This window comes from Ranitomeya variabilis, chromosome 2 (assembly GCF_051348905.1).
Source record: "Ranitomeya variabilis isolate aRanVar5 chromosome 2, aRanVar5.hap1, whole genome shotgun sequence".
NCBI classification, from domain to species: Eukaryota; Metazoa; Chordata; class Amphibia; order Anura; family Dendrobatidae; genus Ranitomeya; species Ranitomeya variabilis.
In genome coordinates this window covers 979,352,418-979,368,336 of record NC_135233.1, presented here as the reverse complement: position 1 = coordinate 979,368,336, position 15,919 = coordinate 979,352,418, and the positions used below count along the sequence as shown (strand labels likewise).

General features: G+C 42.8%; 1 protein-coding gene across 5 annotated transcripts in view; it reads left to right on the top strand.

Moving 5' to 3' along the window:
* Window positions 1-14,810, top strand: part of LOC143810079 (uncharacterized) — a 61,833-nt gene extending 47,023 nt beyond the window's left edge. For 4 of the 5 annotated variants that reach the window (XM_077292970.1, XM_077292971.1, XM_077292968.1 and 1 more), the window contains 5 exons: window positions 687-749; window positions 10,405-10,443; window positions 13,967-14,004; window positions 14,200-14,265; window positions 14,702-14,810. In XM_077292970.1, the coding sequence (XP_077149085.1) occupies window positions 687-749; window positions 10,405-10,443; window positions 13,967-14,004; window positions 14,200-14,265; window positions 14,702-14,772 (277 nt within the window). In that variant the 3' untranslated portion in view covers window positions 14,773-14,810. The remainder of the gene's footprint in view (window positions 1-686; window positions 750-10,404; window positions 10,444-13,966; window positions 14,005-14,199; window positions 14,266-14,701) is intronic. The other variant, XM_077292969.1, reaches the window with a different exon arrangement.
* Window positions 14,811-15,919: the final 1,109 nt, after the last annotated feature.

Genomic DNA, 15,919 nt, shown 5'->3' with positions numbered 1-15,919 from the left:
GGACATGGATATGGGGTTGGAGAGCGTTTCACTAGTTATCAGAGCAGATATGGAGCAGTGGTCTAAACTGACAGCATTGTATAGAGATGAGATATGACCCATGGGAGAGGACTCTGAAACTCTATTGTCCTAAGAGTCACCTCAACCACAGAACATTCTATGACTGAGGCCTCATGTACACAACTCCATATGATGTAATATGTGAGAACTGGCTATGATCTATCGAAGTATATGGGGCCAGACTTTCCCGCTATACACCTTCTCTGTTACATAGAGGCCTACAGAAGCATGCTCGATATGCTGCCATATTACACCAATAATTTCCCCTATAAATCTGAATTCAGACGTCAGGGTTTCTCAGTCGGTTTACAGACCACAAGGCCCAGACCAGACACAGATTTCCTCACCCAAACTTGAGGGCATCATATAAGGCTATAAGGCTCTTGAGTTTAGGTCAGGAGACCCTCAGTCAGTCTGCACATCGCAGTCCACACAGGGATCATGAATGTCGAATGTGTGAAAGTGGCCTAGAACACACAACTCCGCCATATGCATTATTTCTAATTATTAACACTATGTCCATAGTAATCTCAGTGTAAATCATCACAGAAGACCTGATCATGGATGAATTTACTGTCAGGAGAAACATTGATATAATTGTTATATGATGTTATTATTTCTAATAGAGAAGAAAATAAAGAACAGCGAGAAAATGAGAAAGAGGAGACATTGAGTGAGGAGGAGATTGTGTAAGTGGAAAGACCCCGACTCCATGACAGACCCATGTCCTGGAGTCAGTGAGACAGCCCTGCCCTCCCGTCACTGTCCCAGGATGTCACACCTGTCCTGATAGAAGGGAGGAAATCATTGATGGCTTCTACCGCACAGGAATCTTTATCGCTGATCACAGAGAATGATATGGGAAGTGGGGGCCATGTCCTCCTTAAAGGGAGTCTGTCACCCGCAAAATGCAAATTCAGGTGCTGAAACAAGTATATAGGGGACTATATAGAGTGTAGCGAGCATCTTCAGAGAGGGGCTGGAGATCAGAGTGTGCCCGCATACACACTGAGTGTGTGCCCGCTCTGCCAAGTGAGCGCCGCTGGGCTCCTCCAGTGTCAGTGCGCACCAGGGTGGATTTGATTTAAATCTAACTGATTTAAATCACGATTTAAATCACGATTTAAATCACTAGTCAGTAAGGCTTGATTTAAATCAGTGATTTAAATCAAAGTTTCTACCTAAACTAGTTCTTGCTACTTTAACATGCAAGTAGATGAAGATTTTTAGAATCACTTTTTATATTACTTTTTTCTCCCCAGTTTAATGGGTTAATCATTCATATTTGGACACCACTGTTCTGTTGTACTTAGGAAGGAGAAAAATAATCCTGACCTTAATAACAATTTAAATAGATTTATTCAACTGAAACAATAACAACATTACAGCATAAGTTATTTGCTTAAACAAACATCCATGTTTGTTAACTAATTTGGCTAAACAAAATATATATATATATTTTAAGAAACTTAGACTGTCAGCCCAGCCGACACATGAAAAACTTAAATACTACTGTCCCTGCTGTCCTCTGTAGCTCACTTGTCGTCATCTTCATCATCATCTTCTTCTTTGTTCCTATTCATAATCTGGAAAAGAAAAACAAGCTTTCCTGCTTTATTGGGTCCCAACCGATTTCTCAATTTAGAATGAATGAGTCCAAAGGAAGAGAATATTCTTTCAACACCTGCAAAAGAAGCTACTGCTGTTAAAAGTGAAATCATTACTTGAACAGTCTCTAAATCCAAGCGCTTAAGTGACTTCCACCAGTTTACTGGTGTGACCTTCCTTAAAATATCTTCAGCAAACATATATTTCTTGAATGGTTCCCCCTTAGCTCTGAAGTTTATTATAGTTGGCATTAAAGATGGATGATTGCTGGATACCCATGTCATAGCTAACTCCTCTTCCTCAGCACTTAGGTTTTGACCCTGATATTGGATATTGACAATATTTGCCAAAAAATGAGCTGGAGTCAGTGCTTGTCCCATTCGTTTGTTTACTGCTTGTAATTTAATTCTGTCCATGTGTAGTTCTGTTTTTAAGTGTTCACTCAGTTCCTTCCAAATTTCAACAGCATCCGCAATAAAACAGCTATTTTTCTGTATTTTGCTTAAAGCTTGAGAGATGGGTTTCAGGAAGCTCAGCATATGTTCAACATTTCTCTTAAGCCCAATGTTGAGGATTTTGGCCGTGACATTGCCATCTATTTTATCTCGATTTTCTTCACAAAGTGTCATCAGAATAGGCCAGTTTTTGATATACTGCTCAAAACAGTCCACCACAGAGTTCCATCTAACATCTTGTGGGAGCGTTAGCTTGGTTCCACCCATCCTTTTCAGAGCTGCTGCAGCAAAATGATTATTACGGAAGTATTTAGCAATTTCAACAACATTAGCCTTTATTTCTGGAACACTTAAGTCTTTGGCTAAGAGGTGCAGCAAATGAGCACTGCAACCATATGTTATTAGCAGCTTTGTATTCCCTCCCTGCTCTTCTAAATCTCTTCTCATCTTGGATACGTTTGCAGCATTGTCAGTGACCAAACTGCGTACTAGACATTTGAATTTTTGTTCACATGTCGTTATAGCTTTTACTGCCACTTCTTGTAAGTATTCTGCTGTGTGTGCATTTCCTGACGTATCAGTTGTTTGTGCAAGGAAGACTTTACCTTCTTCTGTTGTTATACAAGCACATACAATAGGATCATTGTGGACATTACTCCACCCATCAATACTTAGGTTAACAATTTTACCCTCCAGAGCTGTTGCACATTGCTCCATTTCTCTGTCATACACTTGATCCAGCAGTTTCCCTGCAACATCAGCTCTGCTGGGTGGACTGTATCCTGGTCTCAGTGACTGAACCATATTAATGAAATGTGGGTTCTCAGTCAGATGGAAAGAAGAGTTCGTTGCATAAATAAACTGGGCAATTTTTTCATCAATCAACTCTATTTCTAATCTGCTAGTTCTTATCACAAACCTATCTATGGTGGTTCCAGGAGGTAAAGGTTTTTTCTTCCTTTTGGGTGATGGTGATATGTGGCTGTGGGTGTCTGATGATGATGCTGCTGCTAATGAAGCACTATCCTGGATGGATAACTCTGAAACTGTAGAACAGGATGATGGTGATCTTGGAGGTGGATAGTTTCCAGAATCCATGAATTCCCCTAAACAAAAAAAGTCAATGCTGTTATTTTATTGTTTATACAATTTCTGCTTATTGTACACAACACATCACTGCCCCTGCTGTTGTGAATTCCGTTTGTGGGCTCCCTCTGGTGGCTACTGGTGGTACTGGTTGACTTCTGTCTTCTATCTCCAGTGCACCTGTTCCCATCAGGAAATGGGAGTTTCCTATATAGTCTGGCTTCTCACTCATTTACTTGCCGGCTATCAATGTTACCAGAGCTCCTCTGTTACTTGCTACCTGCTCCAAGTCTGCTGAGTCAGATAAGTTTGATCATTTGTACCTTTTGTCCAGCGTGCATTTATATTATTCTTGCTGCTGGAAGCTCTAGTGAACTGAAATGACCACTCCGGTGTCATGAGTTGATACCGGAGTTAAAGTCATTTCAGGATGGTATTTTGTAGGGTTTTGAGTTGACCGCGAAGTCCACTTTTGTATTTTCTGCTATCTAGTTAGTGGGCCTCTCTTTGCTGAACCTGTATTCATACTGCGTATGTGTTTTCTTCTTAACTAACCGTCATTATATGTTGGGGGCTACTATTACTTTGGGGTTTTCTCTGGAGGCAAGCCAGGTCTGTGTTTCCTCTGGTAGGGGTAGCTAGATCTCCGGCTGGCGCGAGACGTCTAGGGATAAAACGCAGGTACGTTCCCCGGCCACTGGTAGTTGTGCGTTAGGTTCAGCATCGCGGTCAGCTTAGATTCCATCTTCCTAGAGCTAGTCCTGTTTTTGCCTATGTCCCTGCCATTGGGAATCATGACTGTATAGCCGGCCCTAATGTGTTAAGTATTGGCTGAAGTAGGAGAGAAAAGAAGTCTCTGACACCTTTTTTTTTTTTTTTTTTTTTTTTTACTCTGAAGTCTGTTTAGCCATAATTGCAGTCTGCTTCTTTCCCTCCTCTTAATCCCTGAATGGTTCAGATCTCAGCTGCTGAAAAATGGATATCCAGAGTTTAGCTTCAAATCTGAATAATCTTGCTTCTAAGGTTCAAAATATACAAGATTTTGTTGTTCACACTCCCATGTCTGAACCTAAAATTCCTATACCAGAGTTTTTTTCTGGAGATAGATCTCATTTTTTGAATTTCAAGCACAATTGTAAATTATATCTTTCTCTGAGACCTCACTCCGCTGGAAACCCTGCTCAGCAGGTTAAGATTGTTATTTCCTTGCTGCGGGGTGACCCCCAGAATTGGGCATTTGCATTGGCGCCAGGGGATCCTGCGCTGCTCAATGTGGATGCGTTTTTTCTGGCGCTGGGGTTGCTCTATGAGGAACCGAATTTGGAGATTCAAGCTGAAAAGGCCTTGATAGCCCTCTCTCAAGGGCATGATGAAGCTGAAATATATTGTCAAAAGTTTCGTAAATGGTCTGTGCTTACTCAGTGGAATGAGTGCGCCCTGGCGGCAAATTTCAGAGAGGGTCTCTCTGACGCCGTTAAAGATGTCATGGTGGGGTTTCCTACGCCCACAGGTCTGAATGAGTCCATGACAATGGCTATTCAGATTGATCGGCGTTTGCGGGAGCGCAAACCTGTGCACCATTTGGCGGTGTCTTCTGAGCAGGCACCGGAGAATATGCAATGTGATAGAATTCTGTCCAGAAGTGAACGGCAGAATTATAGGCGTAAAAATGGGTTGTGTTTCTATTGTGGTGATTCTGCTCATGTTATATCAGCATGCTCTAAACGCACTAAAAGGGTTGATAAGTCTTTTGCAGTTAGCAACTTGCAGTCTAAGTTTCTTTTGTCTGTAACTTTGATTTGTTCGTTATCATCTATTAATTTGAATGCCTATGTGGACTCTGGCGCCGCCTTGAATCTTATGGATTGGTCCTTTGCCAGGCACTGTGGGTTTAGTCTAGAGTCTCTGGAGGTCCCTATTCCTTTGAAGGGTATCGACTCCACACCATTGGCTTGGAATAAACCTCAATACTGGACACAAGTGACTATGTGTATGACTCCAGACCATCAGGAGGTGATTCGATTCCTTGTGTTGCATAATTTGCATGATGTTTTAGTGCTTGGATTGCCATGGTTACAAACTCACAACCCAGTTCTTGACTGGAAGACAATGTCTGTATTAAGCTGGGGATGTCAGGGGGTTCATGGGGGAGTACCCTTGGTTTCCATTGCTTCATCTACTTCCTCTGAGGTTCCGGCATTTTTGTCTGACTATTGTGATGTTTTTGAGGAGCCTAAATCTAGTTCGCTCCCTCCTCACAGGGATTGCGATTGTGCTATAGATTTGATTCCTGGCAGCAAATTTCCTAAAGGTCGTTTGTTCAATCTGTCTGTGCCAGAGCATGCTGCTATGCGAGAGTATGTTAAGGAGTCCTTGGAAAAGGGACATATTCGTCCATCCTCATCCCCTTTAGGAGCAGGTTTTTTTTTCGTGGGTAAAAAAGATGGTTCCCTGAGGCCTTGTATTGATTATCGGCTGTTGAATAAGATTACAGTCAAATATCAGTATCCTTTGCCACTGTTGACTGATTTGTTTGCTCGTATTAAGGGGGCAAGGTGGTTCTCTAAGATTGACCTTCGGGGTGCGTATAATTTGGTGCGGATTAAGCAGGGAGATGAGTGGAAAACTGCATTTAATACGCCCGAGGGCCATTTTGAGTATCTGGTAATGCCTTTTGGTCTTTCTAATGCCCCTTCAGTCTTTCAGTCCTTTATGCACAATATTTTCCTTGAATATCTGGATAAATTTATGATTGTGTATCTGGATGATATTTTGATTTTTTCCGATGACTGGGAGTCGCATGTTCAACAGGTCAGGAAGGTTTTTCAGGTTTTGCGGGCTAATTCTTTGTTTGTAAAGGGTTCAAAGTGTATTTTTGGGGTTCAGAAGATCTCTTTTTTGGGGTATATTTTTTCCCCTTCTTCTATTGAGATGGATCCTGTCAAGGTTCGGGCTATTTGTGATTGGACGCAACCGACTTCCCTTAAGAGCCTTCAGAAATTCTTGGGCTTTGCTCATTTCTATCGTCGATTTATAACTGGTTTTTCAAGTGTCGTTAAGCCTCTAACGGATTTGACTAAGAAGGGTGCTGATGTTTCCAATTGGTCCTCGGCGGCTGTGGAGGCCTTTCGGGAGCTTAAGCGCCGCTTTTCTTCTGCTCCTGTGTTGCGCCAACCTGATGTTTCACTTCCTTTTCAGGTTGAAGTTGATGCTTCAGAGATCGGAGCGGGGGCGGTTTTGTCGCAGAGAGGTTCTGATTGCTCGGTGATGAGACCATGTGCGTTCTTTTCTCGAAAATTTTCGCCCGCCGAGCGAAATTATGATGTTGGTAATCGGGAACTTTTGGCTATGAAGTGGGCCTTTGAGGAGTGGCGTCATTGGCTTGAGGGTGCTAGGCATCAGGTGGTGGTCTTGACTGATCACAAGAATCTGATTTACCTTGAGTCAGCCAGGCGTCTGAATACTAGACAGGCGCGCTGGTCGTTGTTTTTCTCCCGGTTTAATTTTGTGGTCTCATATCTACCAGGTTCAAAAAATGTGAAGGCAGATGCCCTTTCTAGGAGTTTTGAGCCTGACTCCCCTGGTGATTCTGTGCCTACGTGTATCCTTAAGGATTGGGTGATATTGTCTGTTGTCTCCCCTGACTTGCGACGTGCTTTGCAGGAGTTTCAAGTGGATAGGCCTGATCGTTGTCCGCCTGGGAGACTGTTTGTTCCAGATGAGTGGACCAGTAGAGTCATCTTGGAAGTTCATTCTTCTGTGTTGGCAGGCCACCCTGGAATCTTTGGTACCAGAGATTTGGTGGCCAGGTCCTTCTGGTGGCCTTCCCTGTCTCGGGATGTGCGTACTTTTGTACAGTCTTGTGATGTTTGTGCTCGGGCCAAACCTTGTTGTTCTCGGGCTAGTGGATTGTTGTTGCCCTTGCCTATTCCGAAGAGGCCTTGGACACACATCTCTATGGACTTTATTTCGGATGTCCCGGTTTCTCAGAAAATGACCGTCATCTGGGTGGTGTGTGACCGTTTTTCTAAAATGGTTCATTTGGTACCCTTGCCCAAGTTGCCTTCTTCATCGGAGTTGGTTCCTCTATTTTTTCAAAATGTGGTTCGTCTACATGGTATCCCGGAAAACATCGTTTCTGACAGGGGATCGCAATTTGTGTCTAGATTTTGGCGGGCGTTCTGTGCCAGGATGGGCATTGATTTGTCTTTTTCGTCTGCTTTCCATCCTCAGACGAATGGCCAGACAGAGCGTACTAATCAGACCTTGGAGACTTATTTGAGGTGTTTTGTGTCTGCTGATCAGGATGACTGGGTCGCCTTTTTGCCGTTGGCGGAGTTTGCCCTTAATAATCGGGCTAGTTCTGCCACTCTGGTTTCTCCTTTCTTTTGCAATTCGGGGTTTCACCCTTGTTTTTCATCTGGTCAGGTGGAATCTTCGGATTGTCCTGGAGTGGACACGATGGTGGATAGATTGCACCAGATTTGGAGTCATGTGGTGGACAACTTGAAGTTGTCCCAGGAGAAGACTCAGCAGTTTGCTAATCATCATCGTCGTGCTGGTAATCGTCTTCGCGTTGAGGACTTGGTGTGGTTATCTTCTCGTTTTGTCCCTATGAGGGTCTCTTCTCCTAAGTTTAAACCTCGGTTCATAGGTCCTTATAAGATTTTGGAGATTCTTAATCCTGTATCGTTTCGTTTGGACCTACCGGCATCTTTCACTATTCATAATGTCTTCCATCGGTCTTTGTTGCGGAGGTACGAGATACCGGTTGTTCCTTCTGCTGAGCCTCCTGCTCCTGTGCTGGTGCAGGGTGAATTGGAGTATGTTGTGGAGAAGATTTTGGACTCTCGCATTTCCAGACGGAGACTTCAATATTTGGTTAAATGGAAGGGATACGGTCAGGAGGATAATTCTTGGGTGACTGCCTCTGATGTTCATGCCTCTGATTTGGTTCGCGCCTTTCATAGGGCTCGTCCAGATCGCCCTGGTGGGTCTCATGAGGGTTCGGTGCCCCCTCCTCAAGGGGGGGGTACTGTTGTGAATTCCGTTTGTGGGCTCCCTCTGGTGGCTACTGGTGGTACTGGTTGACTTCTGTCTTCTATCTCCAGTGCACCTGTTCCCATCAGGAAATGGGAGTTTCCTATATAGTCTGGCTTCTCACTCATTTACTTGCCGGCTATCAATGTTACCAGAGCTCCTCTGTTACTTTCTACCTGCTCCAAGTCTGCTGAGTCAGATAAGTTTGATCATTTGTACCTTTTGTCCAGCGTACATTTATATTATTCTTGCTGCTGGAAGCTCTAGTGAACTGAAATGACCACTCCGGTGTCATGAGTTGATACCGGAGTTAAAGTCATTTCAGGATGGTATTTTGTAGGGTTTTGAGTTGACCGCGAAGTCCACTTTTGTATTTTCTGCTATCTAGTTAGTGGGCCTCTCTTTGCTGAACCTGTATTCATACTGCGTATGTGTTTTCTTCTTAACTAACCGTCATTATATGTTGGGGGCTACTATTACTTTGGGGTTTTCTCTGGAGGCAAGCCAGGTCTGTGTTTCCTCTGGTAGGGGTAGCTAGATCTCCGGCTGGCGCGAGACGTCTAGGGATAAAACGCAGGTACGCTCCCCGGCCACTGGTAGTTGTGCGTTAGGTTCAGCATCGCGGTCAGCTTAGATTCCATCTTCCTAGAGCTAGTCCTGTTTTTGCCTATGTCCCTGCCATTGGGAATCATGACTCCCTGCCCCAAAAGGAATATTTGTTTTTCTTCATAACTGTACCAAATGACAGTAACATGCAGTAATAATAAGACATATTATTTTTCTCACACATGACAGTTCAGTCTTTAGAAATAGGATTCAATAAAAATGTTTACCAACCTGAAGATCCTGCCTGTTCAGAAGTGTTTCTTTGGTCATCTTCATCACCGCACTTCTCATGATGTTGCCTCATTCGCGCCACCAGGCCTTGCATCTCTTTGTTGCATCGTTTGCATTTTGCACGCATGCCTGCCTTACCGATAGGCGAAGGAGCTTCATTAAAATATTCCCAAACTGGGTCTCTTTTACGGCCTGCTGCCATTATAAGGAAATAATGTAATAAACCTCAGATCGTACACACAAACAGATCCAGACTTGTCTGTCTGAGGCTATGCTGCAGTATTGTGCTCAAAGTTTCACTTTCATTTTCTTGTCTGCTTGCCCTTCCTCCTCCTCACACTTAGATTCACATTCTTCTTGTGTTGTGCAGATCTATTCCACTCCAAACAATCAGAAACATATTGTCTAACTTCTTGGACTTGGCACTGAAGGGGTTGATTCTGTATTCATAGGTTTGTAGAACAATAGGATTAAGGTCTTTTTCTCAACTCTGTTCATGTTGTAACATTTTTGCCGTGAAGAAGAGGCTGGGACCTCTGCGGAGTCAAATTCAGTTTTGAGAACTGCGTAAGTAAAGCGAGCGTCTGTGATAATATAGGAGAGAAACTGCCCACTAATCCTACAGAAACCTCTGGAAGAGCATGGCATTGTGAATGTTTCACATATACAGCCTTTATTCTACTGAGTTAAACAACTCAGCTTTATCTTATGATGGAAGAACCTTTGGATGGTAAAATATTTTCCTCAAAAAGCAGTTTATTGAAAAAAATCCGATTTAAATCAAAAAAATCCGATTTAAATCAAAAAAATAAGATTTTTTTGATTTTTTTAAAAAAAACATTGATTTTTATCCACCCTGGTGCGCACACACACGAACAGGGATTTGAGTTTAGGGAGCTCTCGCTGTGAGAACGCGCCGTCAATCAAGGTCAGAGACAGCGCTGGATATGCAGATCGGAGAGCGTAACAGAGCAGCGAGCCAGGGGGGCACGAAAGCATCCTCATTATCATATGGAGTAAACGAGAAATTTCCTGCAACTACATCAGTAGAATGTATATTGCTAGTATGATTTCTACAGGGGCTGGGTCCTCTATATAAATGTTTAAGTAGCTTAATTTGCATTTCGGGGGTGACAGACTCCTTATAAAATAATGGAGAGAAAATGTATGTATGAATGTTACCTAAAGCTGAGACAGTGAGGGAACATCAGACAAGGAGCAGAGACCTCACATGTACATCGGGCGTTCGGATATAACGGACTAGTTATAATTATTGGGGACTGATCATATAATATCTTATTTTTTCTTTCTGAACTAGAAAACCGAGAGGCTGGATCAGGAGATGGATGAGAAACATGTAAGTAATATAAGGACATGACATATTTCCAGCTCCGTATTCTCCTTCTGCTGATCTTTGTTACACATTATCATGTATTACAAATCACATAGCGAGTAAACATGGACGTCAAAATGTTAGCCGTGACACCCTGAGTGGTAGTCAGCATCTAGAGGGGGAGATGGGGCACATATATATCTTAATACATGGAACTTTCAACCACTCTTTTGTGTCTTTCAGTCACTGACATATCAGATGTCAGCCCTTTTAATATGTCCTTCAGTCACTGAAGTGTCAAATGTCAGTCTCTTTGTTGTGTCCTTCAGTCACTGAAATGTCAGATGTCAGCCTCTCTGTTGTGTCCTTAAGTTACTGAAGTGTCAGATGTCAGCCTCTGTTGTGTCGTTTAGTCATTTAAGTGTCAGATGTCAGCCTCTCTGTTGTGTCCTTCAGTCACTAAAGTATCAGATGTCAGCCTCTCTGTTGTGTCCTTCAGTCACTAAAGTATCAGATGTCAGCCTCTCTGTTGTGTCCTTCAATCACTTGCATGCATATCAGACGTCAGCCTCTCTGTTGTATCCTTCAATCACTTGCATATCAGATGTCAGCCTCTCTGTTGTGTCCTTCAATCACTTGCATATCAGATGTCAGCCTCGCTGTTGTGTTCTTCAGTCACTAAAGTTTTAGATGTCAACTTCTCTATTCTGCCCTTCAATCACTAAGGTCTCAAATGTCAGCCTCTCTCTTCTGTCCATCAATGAGGTGTCAGATGCCGGCCTCTCAATTCTGTGCTACAGTTACTGAAATATCAGATATCAGCCTGATTTTTCTGTCCTTCAATCACTGAGGTGTGGGAGCATAGCTCATGCTGTTTATCATTGTTCTCTATTACTGATATATGACTTTCTTCTTGATAGTCAGAGGGGCAATATCTCATGTTGAGGCAAATATCCTTTGATAGGCAAGAAATTATTATACAATTTTGCAGGATGAGAGAGAGTTTTGTTTTTGGCGATTATCTGGACTCTATAATTTATATGGTTTTATTTCTTTGCAGCTGAAATTTTTAGGGTATGTGCACACTTTGCAGATTTTCTGCGGATCCGCAGCATTTTTTTCGCCGCAGAAACGCTGCAGATCTGCAAGTGATTTACAGGACAATGTAAATGAATGGAAAAAAAAATGCTGTGCTAATGGTGCGGAAAATTCCGCACAGAAAGTGCAGCGGATTAAAAGAAGGAGCATGTCAATTCTTTGTGCGGATCTGCAGCGTTTCTGCACCCATTCCATAATAGAAATCTGCAGGGGTAAAAAAGCCTGAAATCCGCACGGAATCCGCAGTAAATCCGCAACAAAAACGCACAAAATCCGCAAAAAAAAACAACGTTCAGATTTTGACCTGCGTTTTCTGCCAGAATCCGCACAGAAAATTCACCAGGCAAATCCGCAACGTGTGCACATACCATTACATAGTTACATAGGTTGAAAAAAGACCTAGGTCCATCAAGTTCAGCCTTTCTCCACCAGTTGTACAGTGGGTACGGAAAGTATTCAGACCCCTTTAAATTTCTCACTCTTTGTTTCATTGCACCCATATGGTAAATTCAAAAAAGTTCATTTTTTCTCATTAAATGCACACTCTTGCATCCCATCTTGACTGAAAAAAACAGAAATGTAAAAATGTTTGCAAATTTATTAAAAAAGATAAACCGAAATATCACATGGTCATAAGTATTCAGACCCTTTGCTCAGTATTGAGTAGAAGCACCCTTTTGAGCCAGTACAGCCATGAGTCTTCTTGGGAATGATGCAACAAGTTTTCACACCTGGATTTGGGGATCCTCTGCCATTATTCCTTGCAGATCCTCTCCAGTTCCGTCAGGTTGGGTGGTGAACGTTGGTGGACAGCCATTTTCAGGTCTCTCCCGAGATGCTCAGGTGGGTTTAGGTCAGGGCTCTGGCTGGGCTGGCCAGTCAAGAATGGTCACAAAGTTGTTCTGAAGCCACTCCTTTGTTATTTTAGCTGTGTGCTTAGGGTCATTGTCTTGCTGGAAGGTGAACCTTCGGCCAAGTCTGAGGTCCAGAGCACTCCTGGAAGAGGTTTTCATCCAGGATATCTCTGTACTTGGCCACATTCATGTTTCCTTCAATAGCAACCAGTCGTCCTGTCCCTGCAGCTGAAAAACACCCTCATAGCGTGATGCTGTCGTCACCACCATGTTTCACTGTTGGGATTGTATTGGCAGGCTATGAGCTGTGCCGGATTTTCTCCACACATACCACTTAGAATTACAACCAAAAAGGTCTATCTTCATCTCATCAGACCAGATAATCTGGGAGTCCTTCATGTGGTTTTTTAGCAAACTCTATGAGGGCTTTCATATGATCTTGGGGTTCTTCTTTACCTCTCTCACCAAGGCTCTTCTCCCACGTTTGCACAGTTTGGCTGGATGGCCAGGTCTAGGAAGACTTCTAGTGGTCCCAAACGTCTTCCATTAAGGATTATGGAGGCCACTGTGCTCTTAGGAACCTTGAGTACTGCAGAAATTCTTTTGTAACCTTGACCAGATCTGTGCCTTGCCACAATTCTGTCTCTGAGCTCTTTGGCCAGTTCCTTTGATCTCATGCTCATCATTTGGTCTGACATGCACTGTGAGGTCTTATACAGACAGGTGTCTGCCTTTCCAAATCAAGTCCTATCAGTTTAATTAAACACAGCTGGACTCCAATAAAGGAGTAGAACCATCTAAAGGAGGATCACAAGGAAATGGGCAGCATGTGGCTTAAATATAAGAGTCTGAGCAAAGGGTCTGATTACTTATGACCATGTCATATTTCAGTTTTTCTTTTTTACTAAATTTGCAGAAAATTCTACATCTGTTTTTTTTCCAGTCAAGATGGTGTGCAGAGTGTACATTAATGAGAAAAAAAATGAACTTTTTTGAATTTACCAAATGGATGCAATGAAACAAAGAGTGAAACATTTCTGTACCCACTGTACATTTTGTCTCTAATTTAACTATAACCCACAATGTTAAGTGTACTGAGGAAATCATCCAGCCCTTATTTAAAAGCTGTTATAGTGTCTGCCATTGCTACCTCTTGTGATCAGGCATTCCACTGTCTTAGTGCTCTAACTGTAAAGAACCCTTTCCTATTCAGCTGCCGGAATCAAAATAAAAGGACGAGGAAGGAGAAGCATCTATCAACGTAAATACAATTGCAGGAATGTCTGTAATCACCCCGTGTAACAGGCCCTTTAGTTATTCTAAGAGTCAGTGACGATCTTCACATCTTTCCATAACATCCTGTGGATAAGGGGCGGCTTTATCATACAGAATAGTAGAAATACGGCCGGTGTGATGTACGGTACCAGGTGTCAGACCCAATGTCTGCAGTGAAGTAATAGGCCAGGGGCTGTAACAATATTCCATAAGAATAAAACTCCAGAGACAATATACTCAAATCCACACAATTGTCACATTTTTCGTGGGACTCAAAGTAGACCGTGCTCTCATGAACATGTTTTTGTATTTTTTATTAGATTTCTCTCCTTGGTCTGCTGCAAAACATCAGAAAAAAGTGAGTACCCAGCATCTCCCCGATAAGGACATTCTGCTCCCCCATATTCTCCCCCAACCCAGATGCCATATTTCATCACATTATCAGTGAGTTGTATAAATAGCAGCTTCCTGCTAATACCCCCCGATAGCGCAGAAAACATGGCGGTGCACCGGGCGTCATATGCTCTTATCATTTCCCACTGTTACATTGTAGAAACCAAGAGATTGGCAGCTTCAGCTGCACGTCAGACACAAGGGCCTGAAATCAGACAAGTCTATGGTAAGTATTCTGGTTTGTAGATGGGATTTGTGTAAAAGTCAAGTATAAAGTACCAAACTGGCCTAAGATTCCTCTCCCCTCTGATTCCAGTCTACAATCTGCAGCCTGATTTGCATAAGAGAAACAGAATTTAGAAATACCTTTTCTTAAGATCTGCTTAGATGTCAAATGCAATAAAGAGCTTGTTAGGCAGGGAGTTTATACAGGAAGACACGAGTGCTGGTGGAGCATGGGCGACCTGTCCGCTGCCCTGCAATGGGTTACACATTCCGATATATCTATATTCCAATGGTTTTTCCTTATCAATGTCATCTTCTCTTAAGTTACAACAATGGATAATAATAATGATAATAATGATGATACAACTAAAAGAAATAAAGTAAAATATTTCTGATTTCATGTATACATATTATAAAATCTGCTTTTCTCCTTTCAGAAAGCTGTGATAAAATGATGGACTTAGAAGAGAGCCTGATGCTGTGGACAGACGGAGTCATCAAAAAATGAGAACAGGGTCCATTAATACCTTTAATTAAAAATTTAAAAGCAGCCAATTTGTTTATGGGGGATTATAATGTGAGAGATTATTTGGGGCAGGGCAAGGTGTTATGGTGCCAAAATGGCCCCTCTCCAGCGTGTTCAATCAGGGAAGTGGGGGAACACTTCCCTATAGCTGGCCGTACACAAGAGACACTGTAGCTGTAGACCAGACGGTCATTCAGCAGACATCATGTATCCAACCATCCATGCACCATTGTACATCACTACTTATGGAATGATGATCCTTCACCAATGTCTCCTGATGACCCCAGACTGTAGAGGGGGAGACATGTAGGTGCAGGACATATGGATTGGGATAAGTGAGGGATACAGGTTATTTATTCTGGAAGTTTTCTGCATCTGTTTAAATATTAACTAAGACACAAAGTAATTTGCTTTTTCCAGTTTTTCATGATTTTTTGATTACTCACCAGTCGGCCGGGCATCCTGGGTTCTCTCCTGACTATCTAGTCCCTGTGGAAAAGCCGATATGCTGGTGTGTTCAGCTCTCACTGTACTGGTGTAAAACTTTCCTGAAAAGTTAAAAGTAGCCATATTGTACATGGATGATTATAATGTGAGAGATTGTTTGGGGGCAGGACTAAGTGTTCTGGTGCCAAAGACAAATAGGACAAATGCCGCCCCCGCAGCGCGTTCAATCAGGGAAGTGGCGGAGCACTTCTCTATAGCTGGCCATACACAAGACACACTGTAGCTGTAGAACGGACGGTCATTCAGCAGACATCATGTATCCAACCATCCATGCACCATTGTACGTCATCGCTACATATGGAATGATGATTCTTCACTCTACCAAGGTCTCCAGCGGCGCCCAGCGGTGGAACGCGGACAGGTGAATATCGCGCAATACTCACCCTCCAGTCCCCCATTATACTTATCTGCTCCCGGCGAGGTCCCTGGCAGCTTCTCACTGACAGGTGATCTTTGGTGCCCGCAGCTTCTTCCTGTGTTCAGCGGTCACATAGTACCGCTCATTATAGTAATGAATATGCATCCATATTCAATACTCCTTGCTTTTATGTTCGGGTCATAGTGACCCGTAGAGAATTTTTGAGGCCCTGTAGATATTTTTCTATGTTTCTAAAACTTGAGG